Below are 20244 nucleotides of genomic sequence, written 5' to 3'. Positions count from 1 at the left end.
ATTTATTTCTGATCTGACTTTTATGATTTCTTTCCTTCCACTAACTTTGGGGTTATTTTTCTGTTGTTGTTCTTCTTTGTCTAATTGCTTTAGGTGTAAGGTTAGGTTGTTTATTTGAGATTCTTCTTGTTTCTTGAGCTAGGATTGTTTTGCTATAAATTTTCTGTTAGAACTGCTTTTGCTGAATCCTGTAGGTTTTGGGTCGTCATGTTTTCATTGTCATTTGTTTCTAGGTATTTTTTGTTTTCCTCTTTGATTTCTTCAGTGATCTCTAGGTTATTAAGTAGTGTATTGTTTAGCCTCCATATGGTTGTATTCTTTACAGATTTTTTCCTGTAATTGATATCTAGCCTCAGAGCGTTGTGGTTGGAAAAGATACTTGATACGATTTCAATTTTCTTAAATTTACCAAGGCTTGATTTGTAACCCAAGATATGATCTATCCAGGGGACTGTTCCATGAGCACTTGAGAAGAAAGTGTATTATGTTGTTTTTGGATGGAATGTCCTATAAATATCAATTAAGTCCATAGTGTTTAATATATCATTTAAAGTTTATTTTTCCTTATTTGTTTTCATTTTGGATGATCTGTCCATTGGTGAAAGTGGGGTGTTAGAGTCCACTTCTATGATTGTGTTACTGTCAATTTCCCCTTTTTTGGCTCTTAGCATTTGCCTTATGTATTGAGGTGCTCCTATGTTGGTTGCATAAATATTTACAATTGCTATATCTTCTTCTTGGATTGACCCCTTGATCATTATGCAGTGTCCTTCTTTGTCTCTTGTAATAGTCTTTATTTTAAAGTCTATTTTGTTTGATATGAGAATTGCTACTCCCACTTTCTTTTGATTTCATTTGCATGGAATATCTTTTTCCCATCCCTCATTTTCGGTCCGTATGTGTTGCTAGGTCTGAAGTGGGTGTCTTTTAGACAGCATATATACGAGTCTTGTTTTTCTATCCATTCAGCCCATCTATGTCTTTTGGTTGGAGAATTTAATACATTTACATTTAAGGTAATTATCGATGTGTATGTTCCTATTACCACTTTCTTAATTTTGGGGGGGTTGTTGTTGTAGGTCTTTTCCTTCTCTTGTGTTTCCTGCCTAGAGAAGTTCCTTTAGCATTTGTGTAAAGCTGGTTTGGTGGTGCTGAATTCTCTTAGCTTTTGCTTGTCTGGTAAGGTTTTAATTTCTCCATTGAATCTGAATGAGATCCTTGCTGAGTAGAGTAATCTTGGTTGTTTTTTCCTTTCATTGCTTTAAATATGTCCTGCCACTGCCTTCTGGCTTGCAGAGTTTCTGCTGAAAGATCAGCTGTTAACCTTATGGGGATCCCCTTGTATGCTATTTGTTGCTTTTCTCTTGCTGCTTTTATTTTTTTTTCCCTGTATTTAATTTTTGATAGTTTGATTAATATGTGTCTTGGCATGTTTCTCCTTGGATTTGTCCTGCATGGGACTCTCTGCCCTTCCTGGACTTGATTATTTCCTTTCCCATGTTAGGGAAGTTTTCAACTATAATCTCTTCAAATATTTTCTCAGACCCTTTCTTTTACTCTTCTTCTTCTGGGACCCCTATAATTTGCATGTTGGTGCATTTAGTTCTGTCCCAGAGGTCTCTGAGACTGTTCTCAACTCTTTTCATTCTTTTTTCTTTATTCTGCTCTGCAGTAGTTATTTCCACTATTTTATCTTTCAGGTCATTTATCCGTTCTTCTGCCTCAGTTGTTCTGCTATTGATTCCTTCTAGAGAATTTTTTGTTTCATTTATTTTGTTGTTCATCACTGTTCGTTTGCTCTTTAGTTCTTCTAGGTCCTTTGTAAACATTTCTTATATTTTCTCCATTCTATTTCCAAGATTTTGGATCATCGTTACTATCATTGCTCTGAATTCTTTTTCAGGTAGACTGACTCTTTCCTCTTCATTTGTTAGGTCTGTTGGGTTTTTGCCCTGCTCCTTCATTTGTTGTGTGATTCTCTGTCTTCTCATTTTGCTTAACTTACTGTGTTTGGGGTCTCCTTGTCACAGGCTGGAGCTTCGTAGTTCCTGTTGTTTTTGGTGTCTACCCCCAGTGGCTAAGGTTGGTTTAGTGGGTTGTGTAGGCTTCGTGGTAGAGGGGAGTAGTGCCTGTGTTCTGGTGGATGAGGCTGGATATTGTCTTTCTGTTGGGTAGGTCCGCGTCTGGTGGTGTGTTTTCGGGTGTCTGTGACCTTATTGTGATTTTAGGTAGCCTGTCTGCTAATAGGTGGGGTTGTGTTCCTGTCTTGCTAGTTGTTTGGCATAGGGTGTCCTGCACTGGAGCTTGCCGGTCATTGAGTGGAGCTGGGTTTAAGCGTTAAGATGGAGATCTCTGGGAGAGCTTTCACCGTTTGATATGGAGCTGGGAGGTCTCTGGTGGAACAATGTTCTGAACTCGGCTCTCCCGCCTGAGAGGCACAGGCCTGACAGGCCTGACACCCAGCCAGAGCACCAAGACCCTGTCAGCCACATGGCTCAGAAGAAAAGGCGAAAAAAAGAAAGAAACAAAAAAATAAAATAAAGTTATGAAAATAAAAAATAGGGGCTTCCCTGGTGGCTCAGTGGTTGAGAGTCCGCCTGCCGATGCAGGGGACACGGGTTCGTGCCCTGGTACGGTAAGATCCCACATGCCGTGGAGTGGCTGGGCCCGTGAGCCATGGCCGCTGAGCCTGCGCGTCCGGAGCCTGTGCTCCGCAACAGGAGAGGCCACAACAGTGAGAGGCCCACGTACCACCAAAAAAAAATTATTAAAAATTAAAAAAATTTTAATGTAATAAAAAAAGATAAAAGAAAGAAAGAAGAAAGCAATCAAACGAAAAAACTCCACCAATGATAAGAAGCGCTAAAAAGTATACTAAAAAAAAGGGAACAGAACCCTAGGACAAATGGTAAAAGCAAAGCTACACAGACAAAATCACACACAGAAGCATACACATACATACTCATAAAAAGAGAAAAAGGAAAAAAAAAGTATATCGTTGCTCTCAAAGTCCATCGCTTCAATTTTTGGATGATTCGTTGTCTATTCATGTATTCCACAGATTCAGGGTACATCAAGTTGATTGTGGAGATTAAATCTGCTGCTCCTGAGGCTGCTGGGAGAGATTTCCCTTTCTCTTCTTTGTTCGCAGGGCTCCTGGGGTTCAGCTTTGGATTTGGCCCTGCCTCTGCGTGTAGATTGCCTGAAGGTGTCTGTTCCCGCCGAGGCAGAATGGGGTTAAAGGAGCAGCTGATTCGGGGGCTCTGGCTCACTCAGACCCGGAGGAGGGAGGGGTACAGAATGCGGGGCGAGCTTGTGGCGGCAGAGGCTGGCGTGACGTTGCACTAGCCTGATGTGCACTGTGCGTTCTCCCAGGGAAGTTGTCCCTGGATCATGGGACCCTCGCAGTGGCAGGCTGCACAGGCTCCCGGCAGGGGAGGTGTGGATAGTGACCTGTGCTTCCACACAGGCTTCTAGGTGGCTGCACCAGTAGCCTTAGCGTCTCATGCCCGTCTCTGGGGTCCGTGCTGATAGCCGCAGCTCGCGCCCGTCTCTGGAGCTCGTTTAGGCGGCGCTCTGAATCCCCTCTCCTCACGCACCCCTAAACAATGGTCTCTTGCCTCTTAGGCAGTTCCAGACATTTTCCCGGACCCCCTCCCGGCTAGCTGTGGCACATTCGCCCCGTTCAGGCTGTGTTCATGCAGCCAACCCCAGTCCTCTCCCTGGGATCCGACCTCCGAAGCCTGAGCCTCAGCTCCCAGCCCTCACCCAGCGGGTGAGCAGACAAGCCTCTCGGGCTGGTGAGTGCCGGTCGGCACTGATCCTCTGTGCGGGAATCTCTCCGCTTTGCCCTCTACTCCCCTGTGGCTGCGTTCTCCTCAGTGTCTCCAAAGCTTCCCGCCTCCGCCACCTGCAGTCTCCGCCCGCGAAGGGCCCTCATAGTGTGTGACAACCTTTCCTCCTTCACAGCTCCGTCCCACTGGTGCAGGTCCCGTCCCTGTTCTTTTGTCTCTGTTTATTCTTTTTTCTTTTGCCCTACCCAGGTATGGGGGGAGTTTCTTGCCTTTTGGGAAGTCTGAGGTCTTCTGCCAGCATTCAGTAGGTGTTCTGTAGGGGTTGTTCCACATGTAGATGTATTTCTGATGTATTTGTGGGGTGGAAGTAGATCTCCACATCTTGCTCTTCTGTCATCTTGAAGTTCTCCCCCTAAAAATATTGGGAAATTTTAATAGAAAATACCTTCATCAACTATCTTGCATAAAGTATGATAAATAGGTTCCTTTTTTATTTTTACAATTTAAGGGGATTTCATTTTTTTCAAGTCCATTATAAAACACACTGAAACATTTGCCTAACCATGTAGACTGGCTCAAGGCGGTCCATGCTCTAAAACTAATTGTTGAATAACTTTTCAAATATAAGGAGAGGAATTCTTCAGGATTCCCATCAAGATGAATCACCTTTTACGTATTTCTGCCTTATGTGTCATCATATATAGGACTTAATGCAGATCTGGGACATACTCAATTAGAATAATAAAAGATATTTCACAAAGGAATAAAGTTGAAATAATATTCAGAAATCTGTAATAGAATATTTAAAAAGTAAGATTTTTATTGTGGAAAATATTAGCACCACCCCCCCCCCCAGCATCTGTTGAGTATATAGAGGTTTATTGTTTTTTTCTGGACAATCTCAGACCTTCAAATAGTGGACATAAAATATACAGCAGTTCCTTAAAAGTTTTTAAGGTAGGAATATTCATAAAACAAATTTGGACATGAATTTTATATTCACTAGTTTATTTGCTAACTTTAAAATGATTATATTTATTTTTCTAGTAATTAAATTTGTCCTTGTTCCTTTATCTTAAAAGAGATCATGAATCTTCAGTTGTAATGTAGGCTCAGTTTGTCCCAGGTGGAAGTTAAGGAGTTCATTATTCTTATCTCTGTCAATTTCCTAATTTACAAATGAGCTGAAGCAATTAATTCTTGCAAGTCTCCTGTATTAATTATAGTGCTAGGCAGGTTTCCTTGTGGTTTTGTAATTCTTTTTGTCACATTTTCACTCTGCTTACTATCTCAGCTTGATACTTGTTGACATGCTGATTCATGTTTTAGTGTACTAGAAGGGTTTTATTCATCTGGAGGAATGAGTGTAAAGAGGTCACACCTTATCATCACACTGGCATTTCTAGTGTGTGTCGAGCATGTATCTCCTTTTAATTTAATTTCTGAAAAATGTACAGGGATTTCTGCAGCTAAGCTGTACAAATCGATAAAATTTGTAATCAAGGCTGTCTAATCTCTAAACCTGATATAAAACTTCACAACTATTGATTACATGTGAAGGTTCTGCAAGCTGTTAATCATGCATGAAAGCATAGAATAAATGGTGGCTTCAGAAAAGGAAATGGACAAATAATCATCACCCCTGCAGTCCTTATCTGTCTTTCTGTTCCCCTGAAGCATGTTACCAGACTTTCATTTTATGAAATCAAATGATGTATTAAAGTGTGTTAACAGCCATTATCACTTTGAAAATTTGTATTACTCTAGCTTTTTTCTATTATAATTTAGAAATTTTCTCATCTTTCTTCAGAAAAGTGATCCAAAGCAAATTAGTTTATTTTGTAAGTTTCCAGAAGGAATGAAAGAAGGACCTAAGTTGGTGTATTAAAATCATAATCTTTGGTGGGAGTGAAATGAGCCATACATACTTGGAATATCATTATAATGTAATTGTTGTAGTTTATTTTGGGCAGTATCGGCGGGTCTTCATGCCATAAGATAGCCTCACTTAAAATGGGCCCTCCTAACCTCTCATTTACTAATATACTTTATAATAATTTCCGAGTTTGAATTGACTGGCTTGACTCATTCAAGGACAGATGTAAGGTGTTTACAAAGGAGTTATGTAGTTGAGGAAAACATGTACTATTTCTGCATCTAAGTAGTATTAGAGGGATTTGGATAAAAATGTATATGTAAATGTATTTTTCTGTTAGAGCTATCCACTCAAAAGTAAGGAAATTTAGATTATATTGCTGATTCACTTTATATATACCTGTAAACTTATATTGATATAAAAATTAAAATATTTTAATAGATGTTGTGTTGCAGCGATGGATTAGGGTGCTAGAAAACGACTCTAAATTATTATAGCTTTGAATAAAGTATTGACATGTCTTATACCTCATAGAATTATTAGTCCAATATTTAATATATTAGTATCTGTGGGAGCAGAGTGAAGAAATGAACCTGCCCTCAAAGAGCATATAGGAAATAAAGACAAAAATATATTCATTTAAAGTAGTTTTTTAAATCTTATACTGCCACAATATTTGGCACATGCCAGGCCCTTAATAAATGTTTACTTTAATACTAAAAGAATACTAAATAAGCATGTAGTGGCTCAGCACAACTCATTATTAGAGAAATAAAATTTGTAAAGTACTGTTCTATGGAGGGATCACTGACATAATCTTCACAAAAATATTAAGGTAATTTACCAAGTGAAGAGATTAGGGATAGGGATTATATCAAAATGCTGAACAATTACTAACCACAAAATCTCATCTGTGGCAGAAAGCCTCTGATGATCTTGTCTGGATCACAGATCTGCTGGTGGACTGGCAATTGGCTGGTCTAGATTACCTTTGCTGGCACGACGAGGTGACTAACTCAGCTCTGTCCCACGTGCATTTCTTAGTCCAGAAGAGATGGAGGTGTAAGAGCAAGAGGGGCTCACAGGACTTTTTGAGATACAGGCTGAAAGTTAGCACACCGCCACTTTTGCTTCATTCTGTTGACCAAAGCAAGTCATGAGGCAAGCCCCAAATCAAGCGATGGGGAAATAAACCCCACTTCTTTGGTGTGAAGGGTTGTAAAATCACATGACCAACAGTGTGGATACAAAGAGAGGTGAAGAATTGGAGCCGTAACAGAATTGAGTTCTTAAGTTCTATTTTCATTAGCTCTTGAACATAAAACATATTAAAATTAGTTGCTTTATTGTTCAGAAAATGAAGTTTCCAAGCATATACTATGGGCCAACCACTTTGCTTGGCATACAAAATATTTACCTCAATTTTTAGTACAACCTAAGAAGTGTGTCATTTATCTTCTTTTTAGGGGTGGAGAAGGCATTGAAAATTCCCTCTAGAGTTTTGTCATTGCTGTATACAGCTCCTCTCCAGTCATCTTATTTTATACACTGTATATTATGAAGTAGTTTTTTCCATATTACTTTTTTAGGGTAATATACAGCTCACTGTACGTTTTTGTATGTGATTAATGCTGTTGCTAAACATTTTTATGAAAAATAAAGTTTGTTTTTACACTAGGGGTAGATTATTCTCTTCTTTTTTCCTTAAATAAATTTTTTAAAATGCCTTTTTCTATTTTATGTTTTATCCAAGTATAGGTGGTTAGCTATACAAAATGTTTTATTTTTTGCATTGTTTAAAGTATAACATATAAGCAGAATATGCAGTATGAGAGATGAATTGAAGTAGATTGATTGTAATTACATGGTTCTTCCAACAGAGTCTGGTATTATTAGATAAAAATTTAAGTGAAAAACATTAAAGGGCCCCTAAATTTTCAACTCCCCATGTTTTGAGAATTAGGTTTAATAAGACATTCAATAAGATTTATCTATTGGAAAAATAGTTACTTTTGTCTTTTTTTTCCACGTCACTTTGGTAGTAAGTTCTTTTGAAAATCAGTTTCCTTAGCATTATTGTAGAGAGTATGCAAATGTTATTAGAATTATCTGATGAACTTCAGTCAGATTCTTGAGAGCAGTGAAGATGACATATTTTGGTTTAATTTGATGATGTGCTTCGTATTGTTCTGATGGTACTGGGTAAATATTTCTGTGACTCTGCAGGAGAGCTGAGTGAGCCATGCACCCCCTGTCATTCTATATCCCCGGAGGGCAAACATGTCATTTCAACAACACAGCCAGAAAGCCAAAAGAGCTGACAGTTGGTTTGTGGTTATTCCTGGACCTGAGGCTCCCTCATATTACAGTGCTAATCAAGTCATCTCACCAACTTATCATTAACTCAATTTGACCCGTGGGAGCAGAGATGAAATCTTTCTGGCAAGACTAATGAAGCTCTAAGACTGAAAAGATGTGCAGTGTAAAACCTTGATTATCCTCAGTCATTACCATGAGGAAAAGAATAAAAATACAAAGCATCAATAGAGAAAAGTAAAGACAATGTCTTCCAAAGCACTTCAGTTTTTTCCTCCCCCAAGGTATGCCAATGTTTTCTTCCTTTTTTAAAAAAAAACAAAATTCAACTTTGTTCAGAAATTTCATCTCAATTATTTTTTATTTTACACCAACAAATATTTTCTCTAACAGTCAGGAAGTTCACTTTCCTTGTGTTTGTTTTGATAAATGGAATGGAAATTGTGCTTTGCAGTCAGCTTCTAAGATTTCTGATGAAAAGGCAGCCAGGAGCAAGAAGCTCCCTGTCATGCTTCAGTGTTCTTAGTTTGTGACATCTTTGACAACATCTTCCTTTTCTTCTTGGCATGAGCTTTGGGACATCTTCTATTTCTCTCTGACTGACAGCTGGATAATAAGTTTTATCATTAAAAACTGATTCTAGGGAAATGTGATCCCTGCCCTCGATTCTCTTGTAGCTGCTAAAGCTTTTGTTTTCACAACTCTTTCAGAGTAACCGAGATTATCACTAGAGAAGGACCTGGATATTGACCTGTCGTGTCATGTGTTGTTTAACAAATGCCCAGAATTGAATTTCCTTTTATCTGTTATCTAGAACCACTTATTAAATCATCTTGCTGTTGAGAGGTGACTCAAAGTCAACAGGTCCTGTTTACTCATGTTGCCTTAATTTTTCTTAATCTTCAGAGGATTATTAAGTAGTTCTTCATTTTATCCTATCAAGTTGTGTTAAATATTTGACACAAAAACTATTACAAGCATAAATCCCATGCTTGATCTGTTTAGAATTTAAGTAAGGGCAGTGATATGTTATTTCTTTATTTATCTGCTAATTGTATATTACTGGTCATAGATTTGATATGTAACTTTTCTGCTATTTCTTTTTATTTCTTCTTGATTTCATGTGGCTTTTCTCACTGTAACAACTAGGAAATAGGTGAACAATAAAAGGAAAAATGGAATGGGAAAAGTGGAATGATCAACTTTTGGCAGAAAAATAAAGAAAACCATTGTCTCCCGAAGTCACACTCCTTCTTGGCCCCTTATTCTCCCCTAACACATTGCAACCTTTGGATTTTTCCACTTCCAGTGTCTGCACACTTGACAAAACCTCCAAATTAATTTTTCTAAAGTAGTTAATTAATTGTGTTAATTTCCTGCTCAGTTACTTTCCATTGGCTCTTAGATCAAGTTACCTCTTATCATGACATCCAAAGTTTTTCCAATCTTTTCCCAACCCATTTTTCCTATATAACCTCCTATTAGATAACTTGTACAGCAACCAAGTGGGATTACATATTTTTTCCAATTGTGTTTGTATTTATTCATCTTGTTTCCTCTGCATTTTTATTATTTATCCAAATTATGTCTATAGATCTTCCTGCCTTACCCATTGAGACCAAATGCAAATATCTCTTCCATTTGACAGGTGGAAGTTGTTTCTCTCTTGAATTCCTATAGTATTTTATTCCATTCATATACCATTTATATCATACTGCTTTAATTTTTTTTCTTAGCTTATCATCTTTACTGAATAAATGTTAAGCTCCTTGAGGTCTATTATTGTTTTATTCACTTTAGAATCCTCCACAGTGTCTGGTATCATACACTTTATATAATAGGCAGTCTATTTTTGTTTCACAATAGATGGATTACTTGTTCAAAATATTTTAATATGATCCTTTGCTGCATGAAGGTCACTCCCTTGCTATATTTATTCCCAAGTTTCTGCCAGAATTTTGCCCCACAACTTTTTCCAATTCCTTGTTTCTCTCCCAAATTTCCTTTTCCTAGAAAAGCAAAATGAGACAGAAGGAAAGAGAACTGTTTTATAAACACATGTATGGAATACCTAACAAAAATTTGAAAATGGAAAGTAAAAAATTGGGAAGAAGAAAGAACGTTTAGTAAATTTCAAACCACCTGACAAGTAGTGCATTGATGAATGTGATCCCCATTGTTTTATCATCATTGTGGTGACCTATGTTGTTATAAATACTGTTTACTGTGACGCCTCTATGTGCCATTCACCACACTAGGTCATTTCTTTAAATTATTTAATCCTTAAAACAGCACTTATGCCCAGCTTTATATAACATAGTGAGTCCTGAGCAATATCCGTCTACTTCCGTTTATTCTACAAAAGTTAATTATTCCAATTTTAAAAGTTTAAATTTTTACTTATGCATTCATATCTCAGAAATACAACACAGTTATTGGTGAGGCATAAGACTAATGGATCAGGTTGAGGAATTTAGGTAATTTTCTTGTCGAATTCTCTGATAGAATTTTCTTTGAATGGATTTCATAGTAGTAGAACCGTCTCAAGTCCCTGCTGTTTATATCCTGATTTTTAAAAATCTATGTATACGTGGTTGTCAGACCATGTCAGAGCTAACAGACTTCAGAGGTGTTGCCTAGCAGAGTGCCTATTGTATGCGTGTATGTATGTGTATGTGCTTATATATGTATATGTGAATATATACATAGATGTACCTGCATGGATACATATATGTAATTATAACATATATGTAAATACAGCTGAGAATATCCAACCTCAATAAAAACTGGAAAAAATAAAGCACATGTCAATTAAATAACTGTAATTAGACAGTGACTTCCTCTGAATTACTACAGATGCCTTAGAGCTCAAAATAATTGAATTTTGACTTTAGATGTGTTTCTGCATACGTGTGTGTATGTGTTTACTTTGTTGTATGTTGGTTTCTGAATATTGCCCTAGATGGCAGTAAGATTATATTTTAAGTCACTATTTTAGTAATAACAATTCATTTTGCAGCATTTCTTCAAGCCATTGTGAAAAATATAGATTTTATATACCATATTGACCTCGTAGAAAGATTCTTTGCCTATTAAAAAGCTATTTCTTTTCACAAATCTTTGTTTTTTTACCAGTTAATAAAGTGTTGGCAACTGATATTATGATTGTGGTTTATGCACATATGTATAGGATTTCTAAAGCTACCTTTTCCAGATTTTAAATTAGAGTTTTAAAGTCTAATTTATATTAGTGTCAAAGTTAGCAGCATTTAAATACACCAAAACAATTCTCACTCAAAGTGAACTCTATGTATTTTTTTACATACTACCAATACATGATAAATATATCTTTTGTCAACTCTTAAAAATGAATAATTGAGGATGTAGAGCTATTGTGTCTTTCACAGTGTCTGGGTATGCTTTTATTTTACTTTTTTTTTTTTTAATTTCAAATACGAGAATAAAAAGAGTGGGGGTAGTGAGTTACTTCTGCTTTTGACAGCAAGTCCCTCAGTATGCACACATTTACATCTCTTCTGGCTCTTCCAAGCCTAGAGAAACACCAAGTTCCTCCAAACTTTGACTTGCTCTAGGGCTATTCAGAATGTCAAGCAGTTCTAATAGGCAGTCAGCTAGCTGCAGCAGCTGAGCAGAAATTGAATAGCACATATATTCCCTACTTTCAGTGCTCCATAAAAGGGTTGAATGAAGGAAGCCGAAAGGCAAAAGAAATTGGATATAATGAGATTAGTTAGGAGAAGAAAATTTCTATTTATTTTTATAATTATTTAACTTTATAAGTTGAGAAATTTTAAAAATTATTTTATTATTAGTTTGGGAGAAAATGTAAATATGTAGTCAGTAATTTGACAGACAAATTGTAGAGTCTTTTAGTACATGAAGTGCTAAGTAGGGTTTTTTTCTTTACCATTTTGCATTCCCACTTTTTTTCCACATTCATATGTACACTTTTTTTATCTCTTTTTTTTAAAAGAGGCCTCTAAATTTGCTGTTCAGAAATATAGTCCCTCTGTGATGACTAAAGTCATGTGTAAACTTTAAACCATTCCTATGAATATCCACTTTTTTGTTGTTTTTTGTTCTGTTTTTTGGTGTTTTATTGGTCTTGTAGTTTCTACCCATTGCCAAAGTTACTAAGGTAAAATTTTCCTCCACTCCTACCAATGAAGTTGTGTCGTACATCTGTAAAACAGATTCTTTTTAAATCTTTATTTCATTTTATTTATTTATTTATTTAATTTGCGGTACACAGGCCTCTCGCTGTTGTGGCCTCTGCCGTTGCGGAGCACAGGCTCCGGACGCGCAGGCTCAGCGGCCATGGCTCACGGGCCCAGCCGCTCCGCGGCATGTGGGATCTTCCTGGACTGGGGCACAAACCTGTGTCCCCTGCATCAGCAGGCGGGCTCTCAACCACTGCGCCACCAGGGAAGCCCTCATTTTATTTTTTAATACATTATACCCCCTTTACTTATGTCTCTGACCCCTCATCCCCTGCTTCTGGCAACTGCCAATCTGTTTTCTCTAACTGATCTATGATCTTGGTTTTTTGGTTATTTTTTGTTTTTGTTTTTAAGACCCCACACATAAGAGAGATTATATGGTATTGTCTTTCTCTGTCTGATTTATTTCATTTAGCATAATACTGTGGAAGTCTATCCATGTTGCTGCATATGTCAAGATTTTGCTCTTTTTCATGGCTTAATAATACTCCATGGTATATATGCATAGATATGTATATGTAAACACATTTTCTTGATGGACACTTGTGTTGTTTCCTTGTAAATAGTGCTGCAGTGAACATGTGGGTGCATATATCTTTTCAGTTAGTGTTTTTATTTTCTGCAGATAAATACCCCAAAGTGGAATTGCTGAATCATATGGTAGTTCTGTTTTTAATTGAGGAACCTTAATACTGTTTTCCATAGTGGCTGCACCAATTTATATTCCCAACAGTGCACAAGGGATCCCTTTTCTCCACATCCTCACCAACACTTGTTATTTTTTGTCTTTTTGATGACAGCCATTTTGAGAGGTGTGAGGCAATATCTTGTACTTTTGGTTTGCATTTCCCTGATGATTACTGACGTTGAACATCTTTTCATGTACCTGTTGACCATCTGTATGTCTTCTTTGGGAAAATGTCCATTTGGATCTTGTGCCCATTTTCTAATCAGCTTGTTTGGGTTTTTTTGCTATTGAGTTGTAGGAGTTCTTTATATATTTTGGATATTAACTACTTATCAGATATATGATTTGCAAATATTTTCTTCCATTCAGTAGGTTACCTTTTCATTTTGTTGATGGTTTCCTTTGCTGTGCAGAAGCTTTTTAGTATGATGTAGTCCCATTTATTTATTTTTGCTTTTGTTGCCTTTGCTTTTGGTGTCAGATTCAAAAAAATCATGGCCTAGACCTGTGTCAAGGAGCTTACCACCTTTTTTTTTTTCAGGAGTTTTATGGTTTCAGGTCTTACTTTCAGGTCTTTAATCCATTTTGAGTTAATTTTTGTATATGGTGCAAGACAGTGGTTGTGTTTCACTCTTTTGCATATGACTGTCCAGTTTTCCCAACACCATTAAATGAAGAGATAGTTCTTTCCCCATTGTATATTCTTGACTCCTTTGTCATAAGTTAATTGACCAGATATGTGTGCATTTATTTCTGCGCTCTCTATTCTGTTCCATTCATCTATGTGTCTGTTTTAGTACAAATATCATACCGTTTTAATTATTTTAACTTTGTAATATAGTTTGAAATCAGAGAGCGTGATACCTCCAGCTTTGTTCTTTTTTCTCAAGATTACTTTGGCTATTTGGAGTTTTTTTGTGGTTTCATACAAATTTTAGGATTATTTGTTTTATTTCTTCAAAAAAATGCCATTGGAACTTTGATCGGGATTGCACTGAATCTGTAGATTGCTTTCAGTAGTATGGCCATTTTAACAGTATTGATTTTTCCAATCCATGAGCGCTGAGTATCTTTCATTTGTGTCTTCTTCAATTTCTTTATGCTTTTCTTAGTCTTTTAAAGTTGTATTAGTATGCAGGGTAAGTGCACATTGAATAGTGGTATAAAATGAAAAGATGTATGAAAGAGAATGATCACTCAGAAAAAGAGAAGTTTATAAAGGAATAAGATGTCAGGTTCAAAATGAAGGGTGTATGAAAACAGGTATATGACTACTAGACCTAAAAAAAATTAAAGCAGAGGGATAAATATTTATTGGTGTTTTCTCTTATTGTTGTATGGGATATTTGCATTCATATGCATCAGGTATTTTCTGGAGAAATTTCTCAATCTAGACACTTTTAGAACAACGTATGGACTAACTGCAACGTGGCCACTCAGTTGTATCTGATTGCTACCTAACAGGCAGCAAAGTCACAATTTATCTGGGAAGTTTTTGGATGATCATGCCTATAAGTGCCTGGCCAGTTTGTGGGCAGTGATGCCAAAGATTGTGTTTTTAGTCTAACTAGACGGAAAGGAAAATGTCATCATCTCACTCTTGTGCCTGGCGGGGAAAATGATAACATAGTGCTAGACATATAAAGAGATTTTTAAAAATGATTAAAAGACCACATCTTTCTTCCAGCCTACTTAACACTGAAACAAAAGTGGTAAAATAGGGGGACTGGATATTGTAAACAATCAGAAGATCAGACAGAATTTAAAACCAAGCTTTGGATTCTACCAAAGATTAATTTGCATATATATATATATTTTTTAATAGTTTTGAGGTTTTAAATTAAATGGCCACAAGAGTGTACTTCAGATTTCACATTAAATATATTGAACTGGAATCCCAATTTGGGTTTGCCATCTGTGTGCCATGCTGATTATTTTTACACAACTAAGATTTTAATCTCAAAAATGAAAATTTATAAAAACACCCATATTGGGCTTTTCATATTACTTATTTTTCTTCATTTTTCCCTACTGATTTCTATTTTTCATGAGCACTAACAATCCCTAGTGAGTTAATGGAGGCACCAACAAGGCCTCAACCTTGACCTTGACTTTAATCTCTTTGTCAAATCAATGTATTAAAGTTTTGCTGTGTATTGGTTTGTTTACTGTGTAGACTTTGCCATGGCCATGACTTTCATAGGGTAATTATTTTGATTAAGCTAGATGATTAAAGTTAGTCTTGCATGAGAAAATTATACACTTGGGAAGCAGTGATGGATGGATTCCAGTCTTCAGAGTGTTTAGTTCTGCCAGCATTTTCCAGTTGAATGGAAATTCACTTCCCAGTTTGGTTTCGGTGACACTGGATGGATTGTCAGACCTGAGCATTTCCTAGAGAAAGACAAAAAGAGATCAAGAAGAATAGATGACAATGTGAATATCCACATGTGTTCTTGCAATTTTTCTCAGATATTTCTCTGCTTTGATGAACAACATCATTACTGAAATAATAAATGTCAATTAATATCTGCATCATTTTTGTAAGTGGTAGTTTAGTGTTACGATTAGACTAATTAGTATACAGCATAGCTTGGTGACATGACAAATCAGAGAGCAGAACATGTTGACTCTTATCCATTATGATGTATTAGCCAATTCACTTGCTCAATAATGACCAGAGAAAGATGGGGAATAGGGCAGTAACAACAGAAACAACTATAAAAGCATTGTGGCCACATTTTCAAGTTTTTATTTTTCTGCCATGTTCCTGAGTACTATGGATTGTGGACATTTTACTTCCCATTTCTTTTCCCATTGGTAAATCATAGCCCTAACAGAAACCTTTAAGAATAAGATCATGAGTAATAAAGAAAATGAGAATAAACGATGACTTCCAGATTTTCCTAGGTTTACGCATGCTATGTCATGCTCAGTGTTAAATTTTTTCAAGATTATTCATGGTAAAGTTGACAGCTATCTGTGTCTTTGATTTATTTTTCAGAACCTATGCGAACCCCAAAGACTTTAAAGATTGCCGAGATACAGGCAAGACGCATTGCTGTGGACTGGGAATCCCTGGGTTACAACATCACTCGTTGCCACACGTTTAATGTCACTATCTGCTACCATTACTTCCGTGGTCACAATGAGAGCAAGGCAGACTGTTTGGACATGGACCCCAAAGCCCCTCAGCACGTTGTGAGCCATCTGCCACCTTATACAAACGTCAGCCTCAAGATGATTCTAACCAATCCAGAAGGCAGGAAGGAGAGTGAAGAGACGATTATTCAAACTGATGAAGATGGTATGCTCATACTTCCTTACTTTTAAAGGGAGGAATTATATGACAAGAATTATGTACTTGCTTACAGTTTTGCCTAGAGTCCCCAAAATTGAATTGGATTCCGAAATCTGCTAAATACTTTTAACGGGGTTAACTTTGGAAAGGATTTGCCTTTAACAAAAACCTTAATATTCTTCAGGGTAGCATCAAATACGAAATGAACGATTCCTTTACTGTTTTCCATTTTTATACAATATTAGAAAAGTAGCAACTACACTAAAAGTCTAACTAAAGTTTTTATCAAATGTTCAAAAATAATTTTCACCATTTGTGGCACTACATCAATTACCTATTGGTGAAAGGCACTTAGTTAAAATTTTAGTTTTTTGCATTTTACAGATCAGTAGTAATAGCTTTCATTTCCTTTAGATTTGAAAGCAGCATTGTTTACCTATTCTATTCATTTTTAGATAGTTTTATGTAATTATAAAAATAAAAGAAGGTCAAAGTTTATATGTTTAAGTCTAAATAAAGGTCCTTATCAGATATTGGCAAGCTATCATCTTTTATCCATCTTTTTACCACCCAAGTAATTGAATTATAACTTGCCCAATTTCTATGTGTGTATTACTTCTAAATTATTGAATAATAAGAAGAAACAGTTATATTAATATTATAAGTTACACACACATACTATAGTATGTCATTAATGTGAATTTGAATACATATTCTGATTTTAAAAAATGTATCTGAGACAAAAATGATTAATAATAACACTGTATTCTTCCAATGTAAGACATTTCATTTGCAATATTTCCTTTTATGAATGAAAGCGTGCAGGGGGAAAAAGTGTGCTATATAGTGAATTGAGGCAAAACCGAACTGGGAGTCAGGAATCATGAGTTTTCAGTCCTGGCTCTAATAACTCTGTAACCTTAGCAAATCCTTTCACCCCTTTAGTTCTCTATTTCTCAACTCTATATGAAAAGGTTAAATTAGATGATCTCTAAGGTTCCATCTACAATTTTTTTTTTTGCGGTACGCGGGTCTCTCACTGCTGTGGCCTCTCCCGTTGTGGAGCACAGGCTGCGGATGCGCAGGCTCCAGTGGCCATGGCTCACGGGCCCAGCCGCTCCGCGGCATGTGGGATCTTCCCGGACCGGGGCACGAACCCGTGTCCCCTGCATCGGCAGGTGGACTCTCAACCACTGCGCCACCAGGGAAGCCCCCATCTACATTTTTATTTGGGTTTCAGAAAACAGGATGTATTTGATACCTGAGTGTTCCCAATTTCCCTCGAGTTCTGAACTTTAGGCTCAGATGTATATTTTGATGCCTACCAAGTATGAGATTGCCATAAAATGGGTCAATATTCCATAGTTTCTAGAAATTCTCCTTATTACTTCAAGCTTTCTCACTCTGAGAAATGGAAATGATCTTGGACTGTTCTGGTTTTTTGTTGTAATAAAGGGAAGTGAAAGCCTTTTGACCTCATTTAGCTCAGATTTTCAAGGAAACAATATTGTCCTAAAATTATGCATATTCATAAAATTTCAAAGAATAAACCTAAGACTTATTCATGATAAATGTATTTTTGTCATCTTTGAGACAATAAAACACAGTCACCTCAGCTATCATGTTTGAACTTGCACTTAATCAAAACATTAACAACATTTTAAAGAACAAACCCTGCTTTTATACATAAACACACAAACACTTGTATTACCCCCCTGCCCCCCCACACATACACAACACACACACAACACATGCTTATGAAAGAAACAGTGGTTGAGTGTAGTTGTTTCATAGGTAGGGTATCAAAATGGGAAGTCTAAGCATGGATTCAAAAGCTCTGAAAAATCTCTGTCTCATTTTATAAAGTGGGATAAATATTATGTCTATATTATACTAGACATTTTTAAGTATAGTTGATTTATAAATTGAGTTAGTTTCAGGTGCACAGCAAAGTGATTCAGTTATTTTTTTTTCAGATTATATTCCATTATAGTTTGTTTCAAGATCTTGAATTTAATTCCCTGTGCTATACAGTAAATACTTGTTGCTTATCTATTTTATGTATAGTAGTTCATATCCATTAATCCCATACTCCTACTTTATCCCTCCCTCCCTCCATCTCCCCTTTGGTAACCATGAGTTTGTTTTCTGTGTCTGTAAGTCTATTTCTGTTTTGTATATAGATTCATTTGCATTGTTTTTAGGTTCCACATGTAAGTGATACCATATAGTATGTGTCTGTCTGACTTAGATCAGTAAGTGTAGGATTCTCTAGATCCATCCATGTTGCTGCAAATGGCAACATTTCATTCTTTTTTATGACTGAGTAATATTTCATTGTGTGTATATATACCACATCTTCTTAAGCCAGTTGTATGTTTATGGGTACTTGGGTTGTTTCCATGTCTTGACTATTGTAAATAGTGCTGCTATGAACATCGGAGTGCATGTACCGTTTTGAATTATTAGAGTTTTTGTCTTTTCTGGATATATACCCAGAAGTGGGATTGATGGATCATATGGTAGCTCTATTTTTAGTTTTTTAAGGAACCTCCATACTGTTCTCCATAGTGGCTGCACCAGTTTACATTCCAGCCAATGGTGTGCAGATATTCCCTTTTCTTCACACCCTCTCTAGCATTTATTATTTGCAGACTTTTTGGTGATGGCCATTCTGACCAGTGTGAGGTGATACGTCATTGTGGGTTTGATTTGCATTTCTCTAAATTAGGTTATTGACCATCTTTTCCTGTGCCTGTTGCCCATATGTATGTCTTCTTTGGAAAAATGTCTATTTAGGTTGTCTGCCCATTTTTTGATTGGGTTGTTTGGGTTTTTTTTGACATTCAGTTGTACAAGCAGTTTGTATATTTGGGTATTAACCCCTTGTCGGTCGCATTGTTTGCATATATTTTCTCCCATTCTGCAGGTTGTTTTTTAGTTTTGTTGATGGTTTCCTTTGCTGTACAAAAGCTTTTAAGTTTGATTAGGTCCCATTTGTTTATTGTACACTATACATTTTACAATCCGTGATTTCAGTAATAAGAATGTACACACATTTTATTGCCTGCACTTAAAATTGAAAAAAAAAAACGATTTCTTTTTTTTTATCTTTATTAGAGTATAATTGCTTTACAATTGTGTGTTAGTTTCTGCTTTATAACAAAGTGAATCAGCTATACATATATATATATATCCCCATATCTCCTCCCTCTTGCATCTCCCTCCCACCCTCCCTATCACACCCCTCTAGGTGGTCACAAAGCACCGAGCTGATCTCCCTGTGCTATGCGGCTACTTCCCACTAGCTATCTGTTTTACATTTGGTAGTGTATATACGTCCATGCCACTCTCTCACTTCGTCCCAGCTTACGCTTCCCACTCCCCGTGTCCTCAAGTCCATTCTCTACATCTGCATCTTTATTCCTGTCCCACCCCTAGGTTCTTCAAAACCTTTTTTTTTTTTTTTAGATTCCGTATATATGAAAAAGCATGATTTCTTAATTGGTAATGTTAGTCTCAGTTATGTGAGTTTTGTGGTTCTTCAGTCAGTCATTCTCTAACAATATAATTCATTTTGATGGTATTCTTTGGTATGAGTTTTTAGTCTGCTTTTCTTTCCACAAACCAAAGAATGCAGTCAGGCTTATATAATCTTTTTTCATATTGCATTAAATTTTTTAATGTATTTTTGGGTACACATATGACTAGATTACTAATCAGGAAGTGAATTGCTATGGAAATTTAAATTATGTCTTAAAATTTATCAAACTCATGACTGTGTTATTTATTTCATCTAGAAATAGTTTTGTAAAAGTAAAATGGCATTAACTATTCGGTCTAATTTCAATAATATTTCTTACTTTTGTTTTATTTTAACATCTGTTTTGAAGAATTTTTTTATTGTTTGTAATGATATTGAGGTGCATGTTATTATTTCATGATAGTACAGTCACAAAGTAATTCCTTCTACTGTAAGGGTTTTTTAATTTTTTGCTTTATATATAAGACTAAATGACTGAAGTACA

At 36.3% G+C, this 20244-nt stretch overlaps 1 protein-coding gene across 3 annotated transcripts in view; it reads left to right on the top strand.

Moving 5' to 3' along the window:
• The window catches only part of PTPRK (protein tyrosine phosphatase receptor type K), a 578185-nt gene that overhangs the window by 439350 nt on the left and 118591 nt on the right, over positions 1 to 20244 (top strand). For all 3 annotated transcript variants that reach the window (XM_022556378.3, XM_022556371.3, XM_089921990.1), the window contains exon 8: positions 15920 to 16222. In XM_022556378.3, the coding sequence (XP_022412086.2) occupies positions 15920 to 16222 (303 nt within the window). The remainder of the gene's footprint in view (positions 1 to 15919; positions 16223 to 20244) is intronic.

Source organism: Delphinapterus leucas, chromosome 12, assembly GCF_059928025.1.
Source record: "Delphinapterus leucas isolate spDelLeu-1000000601 "Yukka" chromosome 12, BTC_Dleu_Yukka2, whole genome shotgun sequence".
NCBI classification, from domain to species: domain Eukaryota; kingdom Metazoa; phylum Chordata; class Mammalia; order Artiodactyla; family Monodontidae; genus Delphinapterus; species Delphinapterus leucas.
This window is presented reverse-complemented; position numbering and strand designations above follow the sequence as displayed.